Source organism: Microtus oregoni, unplaced genomic scaffold (assembly GCF_018167655.1).
Source record: "Microtus oregoni isolate MIOR12 unplaced genomic scaffold, Mior012 000006F_ref0000085, whole genome shotgun sequence".
Classification (NCBI taxonomy): Eukaryota; Metazoa; Chordata; class Mammalia; order Rodentia; family Cricetidae; genus Microtus; species Microtus oregoni.
Window position 1 is genome coordinate 54,988,352 of NW_024543065.1, and position 18,283 is coordinate 55,006,634.

At 45.6% G+C, this 18,283-nt stretch overlaps 1 protein-coding gene and 1 pseudogene across 1 annotated transcript in view; both read left to right on the forward strand.

The window, feature by feature from the left end:
• The first annotated feature begins 2,520 nt into the window (after nucleotides 1-2,520).
• LOC121449423 (cytochrome P450 2G1) overlaps nucleotides 2,521-18,283 on the forward strand; it is a 68,180-nt gene continuing 52,417 nt past the window's right edge. Inside the window, exon 1 of the mRNA XM_041653833.1 lies at nucleotides 2,521-2,691. Coding sequence (XP_041509767.1) covers nucleotides 2,521-2,691 — 171 coding nt within the window. The remainder of the gene's footprint in view (nucleotides 2,692-18,283) is intronic.
• LOC121449238 lies at nucleotides 2,837-10,501 on the forward strand (annotated as a pseudogene).

The following is an 18,283-nucleotide window of genomic DNA, read 5'->3' on the forward strand; positions in this document are numbered from 1 at the left end:
ATGAATTCAGCTCCGACCCAGGATGGATGTAGGCTAGAATCTTCCCGGTATGCGCACCTTGGGATGCAACACAGATGATTAGAAATGGGCTAAATTAATATGTGAGAATTAGCCTAGAAGAGGCTAGATAGAAATGGGCCAAGCAGGGTTTAAATGAATACAGTTTGTGTGTTGTTATTTCAGGCATAAGCTAGCAGGCGGACGGGGTGCTGGGGATGCAGCCCTGCCGCTCATATCACTACATTATCTAGGTTCCTGTGCTTTGCAGGCCACAGTCAAACACCTTCAGGTGCTTTTATCCTTCCTTAGCATCCTCTCTATGGGCAGAGGCCTCCTCAGTTGATACACCCTGAACTATGTGATTCTGAACACTGATCTCAGGTTCCCTTACCAATAACTTCATTAGCCAAGGTTCTGTAAAAGAACAGTAATGATAGAATTAATCAATCATTCTGTATATCTGCCTCTATCTATCTATATCTATCTATCTATCTATCTATCTATCTATCTATCTATCTATCTATGGGATATATTAGACTAGCTTACAATCAGTGGCAAGTTAGTACAACAATGACCCATAATGGAAAGGCTGAGAATTTGGTAGTTGTCCATGCTAAAGTATGGAAGCCTCAGCTGTCCCACATGGTGCTGCGGTCCTGGAAGATGCCTGGAGAGCTGATGGTTCTCTGTTGAAATCCAAGAGAATTTGGATTCCATTCCAGCAACCACAAAGGTTCGATGAACTCAAGTGAAAACAGTCAAAATCAACAACGTCTGGCCCTGGTTCCAGTTCAAGTCAGCCTCTGTGTCTCCAGTATCCAGACAGAGGCAAGACGTTGTGTGAGGTAGAATAGTCCCAGTCTCTCTGTCCCTCTCTCTGTTCTTTCTCTGCTACTGCCATGTGATCCGTAATAAGTTCCCATATCAAAAGTGCGGCACAGACTACTAAAGAATTTCAGACAAAGAACAAAATGGTGAGTTTTATCCCATGGCAACCTCACTCCTGCTACTGATTTTGTGCATTAGTTGCTTTTTCTGTCACTGTGGCTAAATGTCTGCTCAGAAGCAAGTGTGAAGGATTTGTTTGGGGTCAGGTTCAAGACAGGAAGGTGGGGCAATTGGGCTTTTAGGTTTGCTGTGTGAGCATGTGGCAGGTGAGAAGGGAGAGAGGAGGGTGTGAGGGAGAGGTTCCCTCAAGTAACTTCCTATCAAGTCTGAGAACGTCCTAAAATGCTATTGGTTAGAGATCAAGCATTCAAGCACATGGAGTCGTGGGAGGTCCTTCACATTCTAACCAAGACACTTTGTGACTGGATTGACGTCATTGTCATAGGAGCGGGTCCTCTATGGGAGTGTCCAGTTTCCTTTTCAGCTCTCCCAGTCTTAGGTGCACTTGCTTGCCCCCTGACATGTTATAATGCAGCAGCAAAGGCCTCACCAGACAGCAGTGCGGTGTTCTGGGAAATAACTGCTTCCAGAAGCACAATGTAATATGTCTCCTAATCATAATCTCCTGTTCCCTGATACTCTGCCTCAGTAGGAAAACAGAGTTAGACAGTCTCAGCACCCTGAAGCTCTGAGTCCACAGGGGACAGAGACCCGGTTAGAGAGAGGTGTGTCAGGGGGAAGGCCAGAGAGCTTCAGGAGCTGTGAGACAGCCAGGAGGAGGAAGTGATCACCAGTTACAGTGACCAGAGACCCAGAGGCTCCAATTGCTCCTCTGCCATGCTGAAGCCTCTCTCTCCACCTGACTGCTGAGCCTCACACCTCCTATCTCCCTACTTCTCCATTTTCTCCCATCTGTGGTTATCATAGGCCAGAGAGTGACATGGGGACTCTGGAGAAATCACATCAGCACTGGGGTTGGGCTATGTACAAACACACAGAGAGTCATACCATAATATACAACTCATTCCTGTCACTCAAGCCATTAAGAACACACAAAGTACCTCCCCAATGTAAATATGTACTTTAATGTCAATATTCCGGAAGCAGAATCTGGAGATTCTCTGAGTTTGAGGCCATCGTGGTCTACAGAGTGTGTTACAGGAAAGCTAGGGCTACACAGAGAAACCCTGTCTTGAAAAGAAATCAATAAAGGCACACATCACTAACACACACACACACACCCCTCTATAGGAACACAGAAAAGCACACACATGCACATTGACATAAGAAATATCCCTTCACATATTCAGCAAACAACAGGTTCTTGCCTCAGTAAATAAACAGACCAAACTGAGCTGAAAAGGGCACACTCACTCCCAGAAATCAAAATGAATTATTCCCAATGTTCTTTTGACCTATGTATCTGTTTCGTTTTCCTTGCCAACATGTAAGGAATAAGTAGTGACCAAGTCTCCAGCAGCCCAAACAGGAAGTGTGGTTGCTCAAACTACTGGATGGTGATGAGACAGGAGGCAGGAACAGTTGAAGTTGCTCAACTGGGTGGAGGGCCAGGTTCAGCATAAAAGACTTGCTGGAGTGTGTATCGAAGTGGACGGTGCTCAGGCCAGGACTATGGAGCCCAGTGTCTTGCTCCTCCTCACTCTCCTCGTGGGCTTCTTGCTACTTCTGATCAGGGGCCACTCAAAGGCCCGTGGCCATCTCCCTCCAGGACCCTTTCCCCTTCCTCTCTTGGGGAACCTCCTGCAGATGGACAAAAGAGGCCTCCTCAACTCCTTCATGCAGGTGAGACATGCACAGGGTCTGTGCCCTATGGCCTAGCCCTGTGTTTGTGCCTGGAGATCACTCAGCAGGACAAGCCAAGGGCTCTTTCCACGCAGTAGGTTCAGGCGGGAAGGTTCCTGAGTGAAAGGTGAGGTGCTGATTGGTGATGGATGGTGCACAGATCAACGTGTGTGTCCTTGCTATGTTGGAATTGTGTGGGGCATTGTGCTTAGAGTGTGGAAAGAGTCGAGGTGTTGAGGTGTGCACCAAGTGTTTACAATTTTCCTATCTGGTGCTTCTTTGTTCCAGAAGAAAAAGAATAATATCAGAGGCATCAAGAGATAAGGCTAGCTTCTGCCAGCACAAGGGATTAGCCTGCTGTGTTTAGGGACAAAGGGGAAGAGAGGCAGATCGGGAGCTTAACAGTCATAAACACATGGATCATCTTAGGAGCTGATCCTGGTGCCATCTTAACTAGTCTTCATTAGTGAGATTTTATGTTCAATTACCACTTGTTTATTAATAATCAGTTCACATCCTTGGCTCCAGTTCCCACTGAGAGAGTTGACAGTGTGGCAACAATCCCAACTTCCTGCTACTCTTTAGTTTTTATCAGATTGTCCATCTGGATCAAACATGTATTCATTTATTTTTATTTAGCTTTTGAGACAAGGTCTCCTCCCCATTTTCTCCAGGTTTATTTCAAACTCATGATCATCCTTCAATTTTCAAGTATCTTTGATCTGATTTGTGGATGGTTAGAACATTGTTGCATAAGATTTGATGGTGTCAACCAGCACAGAAAAGGAATAGGTCAATATAAAACATATGCAGAGCTTTTTCTTATCATTTTCCACTAAATAACGTGAGGCACTGACCATTTTCACAGCCTTTCATTTCTATTAGCTGCAGTGCAATCTAGAGAGAGGAAAGGTTACAGGAGGATGCGGGAGAGTTGTTTGCACCCTGCACCATGCTCCTGAAGGGCTCTCAGCACTGCAGGGTTGTCATGTTCCTGGGACCAATTCCCTGTAGATGCCCCGATGGTTGCAATGCCAGGCATTATCCCAAGTGTCAATACTGCAGTCATGACTCACATTCAGGACTCTCTTCTTTGCTGGCACTGAGACCAGCAGTACCACACTCCGCTATGGCTTCCTTCTCATGCTCAAATATCCCCATGTTGCAGGTGAACCACAGGAGGCCAGTTGGGGAATCTTCTAGCTCCCTATTGGCTGGGAAGTTTGTGTGGATGAGAGAGCCATGGACTTCTTATATCTGGAGCGCTGAAGGCTTTGGCCTAATTTTAAACTAGGGCTGTGCTGTGGGTGGTGCATGAATGAACACTCAGCTGGCCTATTTTCCATTGTTTTCACCTATGGAAACAATGGTTGATCCACCCATCCTTCCATCCATCCATCCATCTCTCCGTCCGTCCGTCCGTCTATCCATCCGTCAATTCAACCATCCATCCATCCTTACCTACTTCTTTCCTTCTGTCTTTACATCCCTCTATTCACTTGTCTTCATCCACCTCTTTTTCCATTTACCCTTTTTATTCATTTCCCATCCATCTATTATCCATCCAACCATTTATCCATCCCTCTACACAACTATTTACCCACTCATGTATTTTCTGCCCATCTGCACTATATCCAGAGATTATTCATCCTTGATTCTTTCATCTCTACGTCACCTAAGGGCACATATTTCAATCATTTATTTGGATGAATCAGCCTGTGAGTTTTATTCTTTGATCAGATCTAGTTGAGTGGGCTATCTATCACTGATTCATTGGTCATTCCTTAATCCTTCTAACTGACCTTTGAATTCATCCTTCATGTGTCCATCCATCCTCCATGTATTCATTTAATAACTCACTCATTTATCTGTGACTTATTCATCATTTAACACACCTACCCGTTTATTCCTATATTTTCTTATTTATTCATTCACATATTTGATTGATTTTTGGTTAGTTGTACTCATTGATTTATTTGTCTATGAACCATTTGTTGACTCATTAATTGGTTAATACAGTGAGTGAGAAGTGGAATATGGACATCCAGTTTTGCTTTGCTCATTTCACTCACTCAGCAATCTTTCCTTTAGTAACTGACTCATCCATTGCTTGGCTGACTTACACACTCACATTCTAAGAATTTGAAATCAATATGATGTTGTTGTGAGTTTGTCTGCTGCAGCTCATGTGTGGAGGTGGGAGGACAACTTTGTGCAGTTAGGGCTCTCCTGCATGTTCCCATGGGTTCTGATGTCAAAGCCAAGCTGTCAGGATGCAAGTCAAGTGCATTTTCTGGCTGAGCCATTTCCTTGGCCTGTAGTGAGCCGGACAGGATCGCCATTACAAGATGGCGCCGACATCCTGTCTTGTTGGAAATAAACGACTCCATATTTGGCTATGCCTTTGAGAGCTGCGCGTACCCCGCTTCCCGCATGCGTGGTGGATGAGGATCCTTGAGCCTATCCCGATGCGGTCTGGTGTCAGCTGTTGGTGGCAGCCAATCACAGGGCGACCAGTGTGCCATTTCCCTATTTAAGCAGCTGCCTAAGAGCCCTTTGCCCCTTCGCTTCATGCTGTCTCTACCCTTAGCTCCCTGCCCCTTCGCTCCCTGCCCCTTCGCTTCATGCTCTCCCTGCCCTTCCCTTACTGCCCCTTGTTTCCTGCTCCCCATCAATCAAGGGCACTCCAGAAAAGCGTGTTCTGAGTAGAATCCTGATGTGGTGGTTGTTCATTCTCGCCGGTCGAGAGGTCCACCACATTGGCCAATGTATTCGCCAATGTATTAATATTTAGTATTCAATTATACATAGATTTATTTTTTTTCCCTTTATTCTTAGGTTATAGCCTCAGATTCTTAGTCTGGATTTTTAAATGTATCTCTACTAATGTGCATTGTTGTTTTGTCTGCATATATGTCTGTGTGAGGGTGTCGGGTGGTTTGAACTTGAGGCAATGAGGGTGTGAATACCTATGTGGAAATTGAGCCTGGGTCCTCTACAAGAACAGCTAGTGCTCTTAACCATTAAGCCATCTCTCCAGCTCCGTGGATTTTTAAATATGAATTTCATGCAAAGATGTGTGTGTGCGCGCGTGCACATGTGCTATGTAGGAATATAGTTTATTACATTCATTACATTTCAAATGGGGAGAATTCTTATCATCTCTCTCTCCAGCCTTCCCTCAGACTGATAGGTGAAAAGAGCCCATTTGCTGTGGGTTTTCTTTTTCTCTCTTTTATGAGCAGTGTTGGAGCTTTGGAGAAAGTCTCTAACAAAGCTCTAAGAGTGGCTGGAGAGACAGATACCTGAGAGAAGCGCAGGTGTGCATTTCCCAGAGTGCACTGTGTCTTTCTCAGCAGAGTCTCCTGGCTCTGCACTGTTCCTAAGCTATTGGCTCACAGAAAACAGGATCACTGTTCATTGCCTCCGTGAAGGGGGAGGGCATTGTCTGCTGTCTCCCTTCTCTGTGCAGAGAAAGTCCAAAAGGAGATCGATCAGGTGATTGGCTCACACCGCCTACCAACCCTAGAGGACCGCACCAAAATGCCTTACACTGAGGCCATCATCCAGGAGACTCAGAGATTTTCAGGTCTAGTCCCGATTGGTCGGCCACACAGGGTCATCAAAGACACTTTGTTCTGAGGGTACCTGCTCCCCAAGGTGAGACCAGCTGCGACCCTGCACTTCTATGCCTTGAGTCCCCTGTATTCCCTTTAACAGTAGTATCAGCCTGTTTGTGTCTTCCCTAGTTTTTATTGGTTGACTGCATATGGGAGCCAGGGTATGCTAATATCATTGCCTCTCACAATGTCTCCTAGAACACTGAAGTGTACCCCATCTTGAGTGCAGCTCTCCATGACCCACGGTACTTTGAACAACCAGATGCCTTTAATCTTGACCACTTCCTGAATGCCAATGGGGCTCTGAAGAAAAATGAAGCTTTTATGCCTTTCTTTATAGGTGAGCGGGACCTGTGCTTCCTTTCCCAGACACTAGAGGGCAGGCTCACCCTCCAGGACACAGTCAGGACTAGGTCTATATTTACTGAGTCTAGGCCAGCTGCTTTGCCTCAACCATCCTATTCACCCTGGCCACAGTCCCACTAGGGGCTCTTGATTAAAGGAACCCTCATCGGGAGGACTTTGGGGGAAGTATTTAAAAGCCTCTAAACCTGAATAATACATTTTTTTTTAAAAAAAAAAAGAAACAGCAGCAAGACCAACCAACATCATCTATGAACACTGCTATGAACTGGGTAGGGTCTTGATCACTGGTCAGGCATCGATTCTAGCTGTGAGCACTGGGGAGATGGGGCATGTCTTGACATGCTTGTCTCTGTTTGCAGTTAAGTACTCTGGCTGTTTAATAGTAAGAGAAATCAAATTTACTAGCATTTGTTTGAGCCAAGATGGTTATCCGTGACGGATAATCTCTTGAACCACAGAAAGTTCTCGGTAGTGTGGGCAGGAAGTGAAGCATGTGGAGCTGAGCATATGGATACAGCTTGATTTGTGCCAGCTCCACTTTTCTCCTACCTGGCCACGCTGTAACAGTTGGCATCCTGGGATTGGTTTGCTGCAATGTTTGGCTCTGACCCAGTTACTCACTGGCAGAAAGCTACTTGTTGGCACAATGTAATCCAGATTTGTTTTGTATTTCAGGACTAATGATGTTAGGTTACTTTTGTTATATATATAGGCAACCTTATTCTGAAATGAATTTATTTTTTAACAAGCTTTAGTCATGAAAAAAACTCCATTTATGTAGATAGATTCCTTATCTTTGGGGAGAAAGGAAAGTCGAAGAAAGGATTTCTTAAAAATTTTCTTTGCGTGCTAATTATTGAAGCTAGTGCTTTGTAAATGTTAGGCAGAAGCTCTACTACTGAGTCGTGCCCCCAACCACTCTATGGGGGATTCTAGGCAGGGGCTCCACCACTGAGCCACCCCCCGCAGCCCCTCACTGGGGGATTCTAGGCAGGGGCTCTACCACTGAGCCACACCCCAGCCCCTCACTGGGGGATTCTAGGCAGGGGCTCTACCACTGAGCCACACCCCAGCCCCTCACTGGGGGATTCTAGGCAGGGGCTCTACCATTGAGCCACACCCCAGCCCCTCACTGGGGGATTCTAGACAGGAGGTCTACTACTGAGCCCTGCCCCCAGGCCCTCACTGGGGGATTCTAGGCATGGTCTCCACCACTGAGCCACCCACCCACCCAGCCCTTCATTGTGGGATTCTAGGCAGGGGCTCTACCACGAGTCATGCCCTCAACCTCTCACTGGGGGATTCTAAACAGGTGTTCTGCCACTAAGCCACATATCTCTGGCAAAAACTATCCAGAGTTGAGTGTCATAGTGACTTTAGTGACCCAGGGCTCAGTTCCACCCTGACATGTCCAGGTGAATCTTCATTCAGTGTGGGGACATGGAAAGTGCATTTCTCCACTCCATAGCTGTAAGCTTACAGGACAGCAGGAGTGCAGAGGATTACTCTGGAAGCATCTAGGAGATGGAGAGATAATGGATCTGAAGCAGGGATCTTAACAAAGAGAGGCACAGTGAGATTGGGACAAAGTGTACTATTCGTGCTAAGTGTCAACCTGACGATCTAGAATCTCCCGGGAGAGGGTTTCAGTTGAGAAATACCTGTCTTACAATGGTCTGTGGGAGGCTTTCTTGGTTGGTCATTGATATGGGAAGATGCAGCCTATTGTGGGTGGTATTATTCCTTGTTTGGGGCCCAGGCCTGTGGAAGAGATGCAAGGACTAAGCTGAGCTCCAAGGAAGTAGGCAGCACGCTCTCCTTATAGATGTGGGTTGACCAGTTGTTTCTGGTTCTTGTTTCTTTGACTCCTCTGGCATGACAGTCAGTGATCTGGACTTGTGACTCAAAGAGAAGCCCTTCCTTTCCCTTCTGTTCCCTTCCGTTCCCTTCCCTTCCCTTTCCTTTCCTTAACTCTGATTTTTTTTTGGGGTGGAGGGGGTCAGGACAAACAGCAGAAATGAAATCAGGACACAAGAAGACCATGCAGGAAGAGTCATTTTATGAGAGATGGATAGTGAACTGAGATAATAGAAGAAGGGGAGGGAGAGGTGTCAGAACAGGGGGGGGAGGATGGAAAATGAAGGGAGAGGACCAGAATGAGGAATAGGCCAATGGGACATTTGGAGGCATCTCAGAGAGCTACTCAATGAATTTCCAAACTCATGTCACTTAAATTCTGAATGAACAAGTGATATGGGAAGGATGGGTGTAAGAGAAAGACAGAGACAGAGAAGGGGAGGGGGATATAAACAATAGGGAATTTAGACACAAAGAAGCAGAAAAGGAAAAAAAGTGAAAGAAAAATAATATCTGATGGGTAAAGAGATACAAGTTGACAGCCCTGGCCAGCAAGCAAAAAAATATAGCTCAAAAGTGTTAGAGCCAAAGAGATATGAACAGTGTCCAAATTGCCAGCTCAAGGCATGGGGACTTTGTGTCGAGAGTGATATACATCATTAAAAAGCAGCTCTGGAAAAATCTGGGTCACAAAACTAGTTCTAGGAGAACCATCTCAGAGAGCTACTCAATGAATTTCCAAACTCATGTCACTTAAATTCTGGAGAGAAGGCGCCCAAGGGAATAGGGTGCTTTCCCTAGACACCCCTACATAGGCAGTTCCCCAACCACTGGAGGGCACAGGGGTTGCTGGGAATCCCCCCTCCACCTGTAGGCCTGAGGCAGCCAGCTGCAGATTAAGAATCACCGAGGTACAGGGCAGGTGGTGAAGCCTCTGTCTGGGCTTTCAGGCTCCCATTGCTCTGTGCTGCTCCACGACCAAGATGACAAACCAACAAGGGCTCCTTATACCCCTGAGAACCTGGTGGGTGCCTTGGAGCCCTCATCATGTTCCCCTGCCCATTCTCAATTGTATGAGCTGCTGTGTTTGGGAACATGTTGAAGTTCTAGTGCTGAGACCAGAAAGGGGTGGGGGAAAGTGGGGGAGATCCAGAGTGTCTTCCTCCTCTTTCCTCTCCTCTCTCATCCTCCCTTTCTCTTCCTCCTGCTTCCCTTCCTTCTCTTCTTGTTGGTTTCTAAGATGCAGTCTTGATATACAGCTGAGGCAGTTTTGAACTCACTATCCACCTGCATCAACTTTTCACATACTACGATTACAGCAATGCACCATCATGCCTGGCTCATATAGAATTATTAATATCAGCCAGGTGTCAATCGAAGAGTCAGTACAAACATCTATATTTGTGCACATAATAGCCTTATGATCTGGGTACCATTGTCCTCATGAGAGAAGTTAAGAATATTAATGATATCTTGTAATAAATGTATATCCCCCCCCACCCAAGTATCCATACCCAACTCCAAGTTGGTCCTTACTTCCTCTGGGGCAATGGATGCTTTAAAAATCCAACTCTGTCAGAAATGAATGTGGGTCACCCACCTAATATTTCACACTTATTTTTTGAGGTGTGGAGGATTTCTTTATAGTCTTTCAGAATTGCAGGTTAAGAGTCAAACTTACATTTATTCGTTGTAGTGGATACAGTTGTCTGGATTTAGGGAAGGGACAGTTGGAAGGTTGTACACTGCCCTGGGGCTCACATGGCTCATTCTCTGTGCCCACAGGAAAGTGCATTTGCCTTGGCGAAGGCATTGCCCGCAACGAATTGTTCCTTTTTTTCTCCACCATCCTCCAGAACTTCTCTGTGTCCAGTCCTGGGGCTCCTAAGGACATTGATCTTAGGCCCAAGGAAAGTGGTGTAAGCAAAATACTCCCCAAATACCAGATTCACTTCCTGCCCCGCTGAATGGACCGAGGGAAGAGAGTCTATGGATTTCAGTATTTTCAAGGGTCCTCACTTCTGCCCAACTATGCGTCATGTTCTCACCTGTGAATGGAATTGAAAAAACCAAACCAAACAGACAGCTAAGTGCATTTCTTGAACAGAGAGACTTCTGGAGGCCACAACTTATTCTGAGTCATTTCTCTCACACTTTTAACTGCTGCAGTCCCAACTTATCCATACTCTGTGCTCTGTGATCTGTGCGAATGGGCTGTAGATGGTCTCTCTTGAGTCATCTCCATCATATTCCCATGTGTGTGTTTAGAATTGTGATTCCCTTTACCAGTGAGTAACAGAGGGCACACACAGCCTCACACTGCAAGTGAGTGGGACAGCAAGATCACACCATGACTCCAGAGCAAACTTTTGCTCCCTTATGTGCATTTAAATCAAGATGAAATTCATATAGCAAAACTGACTAATTTGTTTAGTTTAGTATTTCGAGACAGAGTCTCATGTAGCTCAGACTGACCTCAAAATCCTATATACATGAAAAGATGACTTGAACTCTGGAACTGCTTTTGTCCATTTCCCAAGTGCTGGCATTATAGGCACGTGGACCTACATCCAGATTTTAGACTGGCTGTATTTCACTGTCTACATTATAATGCCTTTTAATTTATTCACAACACTGTACAACTACGGTATCTAATTCCAGGTATTTTGTCACATTTAATTGCCCCCCCCCAGCCCTGACCTGTTAAGAAATCCCCCTAGTCCTTCTCCTCATAGCCCCTGCAGAATCTGGTTTCTGTGTCAATGGATTTGCTTGATTTGTCTCATAAAAATGAAACCAATTAATTTGTGATCTTTTATGTAAGGTGTCTTAATGAAACATGTAACACCATGTTTTCCAGGTACCTATGTTCCAGGTTCAGGGTACATACCTCCATATGTCTTCCTCATTTTCTTTCTTAAAATCCTTCTCTCTAGGCAAAGACCTTCTCAGCCCATGGCTCTGGGCTGTGTGAGTTTACTTAGATTCTCTTATGGTCCCTGTTAAGTTCTCTAAGGATCTCATAAACACACAAAGCCTTCTCTCTGCTTGCGGGGGTGTCCTTGCTGTGTTTTGTTTTGGGCTGGGGGTTACTGGTTTCTTGAGACAGGGTTTCACTGTGTAGCAATGGCTGGTCTTGAACTCACTAAAATCCGGCTGCCTCAGTCTCCTGAGTGCTGGGATTAAAGGTTTGAGCCACTACATTCTGCTTAAACACTATTGCCTTCTTTTTGTTTTGTTTTTGTTGTTTCGGTGTGTGTGTATTGGTGTTTTTTCTGTATGTATATCTGTGTAATGTATGAGTGTCTGGTGCCCATGGAAGCCAGAAAAAACATCTTATCTTTTGGGATTTGCATTATAGATGGCTGTGAATATGGATGTTGGGCATTGAACCTATGTCCTAGAAGATCAGGAAGAGCGGCCAGAGCTCTTAATCACTGAGACATTCCTCCACGTCTGTTTTCGTATGTGACCTATTGATTCTCAGATACCTAGGGATTTTTCCAGAAGGTCTTTCAGTGAGAAGTTCTCCATCACAGCCATGCCAGGTTGGTGAAGGATCAACATACTGTCTTGTTCTGCCAAGGGAGGAATGAGTAAATACACAAATAAGGTGATGAAACAGCCGCTCATTCAGCTCACCCATTGTGTGGCAGACCTATCTCTAATCTGTCTCACTTTTTCATGATGCCCAGAATTAATTCCAGTCTCTCCAGGGTTCAGGTTTGCCCCAGTTCTTCAAAATCCATTCACGCTTGATCCCTCTTGCTGTCTTGTCACTTTCTGACAGAAGTGGCCCAGAGTCACACTTCCTTTGGAGTCACTTGAAACTCTCAGGCTCCATACACCCCACTTTTGGGACTCACAGGCTCCCTTAAGGGAAGTACTGTTCATTTAACATTCACATCTGATGACATTTCCAACCAACTGATGTAGGAAGTCCTTCTGTATATGTGTTGCTTTGAGCCTAGAGCAAGGCAGAACAGAGCTAGGCAGGGAAAACTAAACTGAGTGCTGAAAGAAAGATGGAGTCAGGGAGAAGCCATGTAGCCCTGCCGGAGACAGATGCTGTAGGGAACTTTGCATGTAATCCACAGCCACACGGAGATACACAGATTAATAAAAATAGGTTAAATTAAGATGTAAGAGCTAGCCAATAAGAAGCTAGAGCTAATAGGCCAAACAGTGATTTAATTAATAAGTTTCTGGGTGGTTATTTCGGGGCTGAGCAGCCAGAAACAAACAAGCGGCCTCTTACTACAAACAACCATTGGCCAATGGGTAGCTGGCTGTCAGTCTTATATCCAAGATACTAAATATCAGCCTGGGCTCCCTGTAGCCTAGGGAGAGTTACCAGGAGCTTTGTCAAGGCAGATTCCTGACAAACCCTCCTCCACCAACCACAAAAATAAAACAACAGCGAATCTTACCCTTCAAGAAAAACGGGAATGGAAGAGGGAGGGCTGTGGAGGGCCATGAAGGGCCATGGAGGGCCATGGAGGGCCGCAAAGTTCTGGCTTATTTTTAAAATTGCTTTTTAAATTTTTTTGAGATTATATTTGCATCATTTACCCCTTCCTTGTTCTCCATCCAAACATTCCCATGTGCCCCTCCTTGTTCAATTGTTTCATTAATTGTTGTTACTTGCATACATGTATATGCACACACATATACAGTTCTAAAGACATAACTACAACCTACTCAGTCTGTATAGTGTTACTTGTATGTATGTGTTCAGGGCTGGCCATTTGGCGTTGAACGACTTGGTATGTTCTTCCCTGGGAAGGCTATTTCTCTAGCTCTCAGCATTCCTTAACTACCTGTAGTTCTTTGTGCAGTGTGAGACCTTGTGGGTTTCCCCCTTCTGCTAATAGCATGTCTATCATCCTTGTTCATGTTGGTGAGATATTATAGGTGTAGCTTCTGCCATTCCTTGGAGACACGATTTCACAGCAAACTCCTCGATCATCTGGTTCTTACAATCTTTCCACCCGTCTTCCACAATGTTCCCCCTACTTCCTCCTTCTGAGTCTTACTCCTCAGCATTTTGCTAGTCTAAACCTTGTGTGTCTCCGGCTCAAGGGCTGTCTCTCTCCTGAACAGTGGTATCTGCCTTTGCTGGAAAACACTTTCCAAACAGACCCCACAACCTTTCCTCAAATCCTTCCAAGGGGTGAGATGTGGAGGAGGTCAGGGTGAGGAGGCAGGAGGTGGGAAGAAGGAAGTGGTGCTCACAGGAAGCAAAGAGTTGTAAGCCCATGGTTCAACAGGCATCGCCAGATCAGGCTGGGAATTTTCTTGTTCTAGCCATGCTGTGGTAGTAGAGAAGCTTCTAGAATTCTTTTGAGAGGGAACAGAGGGAAGGCTGATAGGGACATAGGTTCTGGTAGACGTACTGTAGTCTCCATCATGGAGAGCAGCATTTCATGTGTGGAGTCTGTGAAATTCATAAAGTCCAAACCTGGGAAGGTTCCAGAAAAGCTGGGACCAGGCCCTCAGGGAAGGGTATGAGAGAGATGGTCACGTAAAACCACAGAGCTCAGGTTTGGGTTCTAACCTGATGAGACCCAGACAACCCAGTACCGGGGAGTGTGATCCAGTGAGAGGAAGGACCCATCACTGGGTCATCTTGTGAGGTCTGGGCCTTGACTCTGCAGCTGAGGAGAAATATGGAGATATGGTCACAGCCTACATGGACCTCAGTCTATTCTAGTCCTGGGTGAACATGAGGTGATATGGAAAGTCCTAATGGAACAGCTAAGGCTTTCTCTGGATAAAACTTATTGTCATCTGTCCCATCTTCCAGGAAAGCAATGAGTTGGGTATTAGTCACTGGAGGAGGTAAAATAATGTGTGTGCTCATGTCTTCCTGCTCTGCCACGCCAGTCAAGTTTGGTCTTCCCCAGCGGAGAGCCTAGGGATTCTCTTGAGTGTTTCTGTATGAGCACCACGAAGGGCTTCAGGATGGACAAATGGAGCGTGGAGCAGTGAATCAGGAGGAAGGTGAGTGTTCGGTGGAGGAGCTTCAGTGTCTGGGCAGGAGGTCAACAAGGTGGGGACATGGAGATAGACAGCCAGGCTGGGAAAGATCCAGAGAGAGAAATATCAAAGCTGTCGTGATCCATTGCCCATGGGCTCTTCGTGTTGTTTCAAATCTTCTTCGACGATGACCTCTACCTAAGGAGGAGGGGTGTGCACGCCACAGTCTCTTATCCTCTGCACTTCTGGCCAGTTGTGGGTCTCTGTGACAATTCCTGTCTACTGCAAAAATAAGTATCCCCTATTGATTGATTGAGACAGGGTTTCTGTGTCTTTTATTTGTTTATATTTTTGAGACAGGATTTCTCTGTGTAGCTCTGGCTGTCGTGAAACTCACTTTGTAGACCAGGTTGGCCTCAAACTCACAGAGATCCACCCTCCTCTGCCTCTCAAGTGCTGGGATTGAAGCAGTGTGCCACCACTGCCTGCCTAAGAAGCTTCTCTAATGGCAGAGGGAAGACACAGTGAGATGTGACTATACAAACACATCTTTAGGCATGGATTTAATTCCCTATCCAGTTAGCAGAACAGTAGTAGGTTCTCCCATAGGGAGATCTATGTGACCATGGGTTTTTGGCATCCTTACTGGTACTAGGCATGGTTTGTTTTTCTTGTGAAGTGGACCTTACATCCAACCATAAAGTGTTAAACCCAGTGGGTCACTCCCATTGTTTTAGTTTAAAGGTGGTGGAGGGAAGGAAAGTCAGACCATACAACAGACCTCACCTGCGAGGTTTATTGGGGGGAGGGGAGTAGGCTCAAAAGTGGCCTCTGGGGGCCAGAGTTGAGGAAAGGAGAGCAAAGGGCAGGAGGAGCTTGTCTTTTTGTAAGGGGATATCACGCATGGGGGGGGGGAGAGACAGACAGACAGAGAGACAGAGACAGAGAAAGAGTTCTACATAGCAAGTTCAGTTGATGAGGTAGGTATTCTGTCAGGACCCTGAGAGCTGCTCAGTGTAAATGCCTGAATACTAACAAGTGCATGCGCACAGGAAGTGCTCTTACTGACTACAATTGATGACGAATTCTGTTAGGACCCTGAGAGCAGGCCAGCATAAATGCCTGAATGCTAACACCCCACAACATTAGTTTTCCTAGTGTGCAGTGGGCATGTCTTTCCAGGCTGGTCATTACTGTTGCTCACAGGGTTCACAGCTGAGTAAGACAGATGATGTCATTTCTCTCCAGTAAAGTGCATAGTACCTTCCACCTAGCCAGTGGGGGTGGGGCTTCTTGGACAATATCAGTTTGATTTCTCCATGTTCTATGATTCTAATCTGTAGTGTCTTCAGCAATAGGGTCTTATCATCCATCAAGTCTGGACAGTAGCCAAGAGCAATGGCAATAACCCATATTGTCTGGAGGGTCTATGAAACCCTTCTGATCAAAATACTCAGAGAGGCAAGCCAAGACCATCACTTGCTGACATGATCAGTGTTCTATTGCTGTAAGAAGACATCATGACCATGGCGAGTCTTTTAAAAGAAAATATCTGATTAGGCCGGCTTACAGTTTCAAAGCTTTAGTCCGTTATTGTCATACCAAGGAGAATGCTGGCACACTGGCTGACAGTAGCTGAGAGTTCTCCATCGGATCTGACGGCAGCTGGAAGAGAGACTCTGGTTCTGAAACCTCAAAGCCCACCCCAATGACACACTTCCTCCAACAAGGCCACACCTTCTAATCCTTTCGAATAGTGCCACTCCCATAGCACTCAGATATGTGAGCCTAAGGGGCCATTCCAATTCAAACCTCCACCCTTGGCTTTTTTCAATTGGATAGCCTGTGATATCTAGTATGGGCATCCTCTCCATTTAAATGCTTCAACAATGTATATACACTGTAGAGAAATCTTCCTCTATAGTAGTGGCTACAGTAGTAGTTGCGGCTTTCCCAAAGATCTTTAGGGCTAATCATACCTCTGTGTACTCCCTCCTTTTCCCTGGCCTCACACCCTCACATCCCTTAATCCTTCACGCTCTTCCTCCCATTCTACCTCCAGGCTGTCTGCATTCTATCTCCCCACTCTCGGAAGCTGTGGTGCCAGTAAGAGGGGTCCTCAGGTGGTAGGGGCTGGGTCAGTAGGTGGGCGCTGCTACTTTATAACCTTGTGTTCAGGAAGTGAGGGCTTGGGTCAGCAGGTGGTGAGAGACCTGTGTGAGGTACACTGCTCTTCGGGGGCCCTCTGGTGGCAGACACTGGAGTTTCTGGGTGAGCATGGGTACCTGGGAGGTAGAGGTGAAGAGAAACAAGAGGAGGTTTAGACCTCTGCCACAGGCTTGTTTTTTAAAAAAAGGGAGGGAAGTGTGTATGGAAGCTTCTTAAGATCCCTGATTCTTGCTCTTGATTGTATAATGTCTCTTGTCCGTCAGTCTAACGTTGTTTCCAGATCCCACCGGACAGACGCCATGGTTGACCTAGGAGGAACCTTTAGGATTTCAGGGTTGAGAAACATTTCCATAGACTTAGCGTTGGCACTGTCATTAGCAATTGGGTACTGGAGAGGCAACTCAGAAGAGGAGAGCACTTGCTGCTCTTGCAGGAGACTGGAATTTAGTTCCCTATACCCATGCATGGTGACTGATGATTGCCAGTAAATACAGCTGCAGGGGACCTGGCTCCTCAACAAAACAAGGCAGAAAGAGAAGAAAGAAAAGGAGAGGGAAGGAAGAGAGGGGAGGAGGCTGGGAGGATGGTGGTGCTGGGGATAAGACCATCTGTAGGGCAAGCATAAGGACCTAAGTTTGGATTTTCAGTACACACATCAAGAAAAAAAAACATTGCACACACACACACACAGACACAGACACACTACCATACACATACACACACATCACACATGCCACGTACCACACACACACATCAAAAGTAGGCACATACCACATATCATAATATACATCACCCCCACACACCACACAATACACATACCACACACATATATACACACACCACATACTTCATATGCACACACTCACACTCAACACGTACACAAATACCCACACCACACCAACACATCACACACACACACCGCACATCACTTACACACAACTCATACACACACCAAACGTGCACACAATACATTGCACACATACTCCCATATACACACAATACATTCTCACACATATAAATAAAAATTAAATTTAATAAAAATCTAGGGAGCACTTTATAATTAGAATGGGATTTAATGTAGATGAAACCTGTCACTTCCATGCACCTGCCTGGTGTTTACAACAGATCACTCTGCAGTGTAAAACTTCTGGTGTTTGTAGAACATTTTGTGGTTTTTAGAAGTTTACAAAGCCCTTTAAGCTTTCCGGAAAGTTCTGTATTGTGCACAGGACTGAACCCTCATAAACATGCTGTGGCTTAAAAAGAGTCTTACAACAGACACAGAAGTTTCACTTGAAAAATTCCTGTGGCAGCAGTCATTCTTATGAAGTGATTTTCCGTTTCATAGAGTAAGTATTTTGCTAAACCTTTTGTAATGGTCACAAAGAAGCTGCCATGAATAAAGGCCTTTATTTTGCCCACAAAGCACATTAAACAGAAAACCACTTGATGGTAGCTTAAAAATTTTCCACACCCTTGAAGGGAGGGAATCTTTTCCAGTCTTCCAACATTGATTTGACATGCTTCTTGAATGTCCACTAGGGTGCAGGCAAGATGCTAAGCGTGGCATTGGCAGTTAAACCAAGAAGACATTCTCTAGT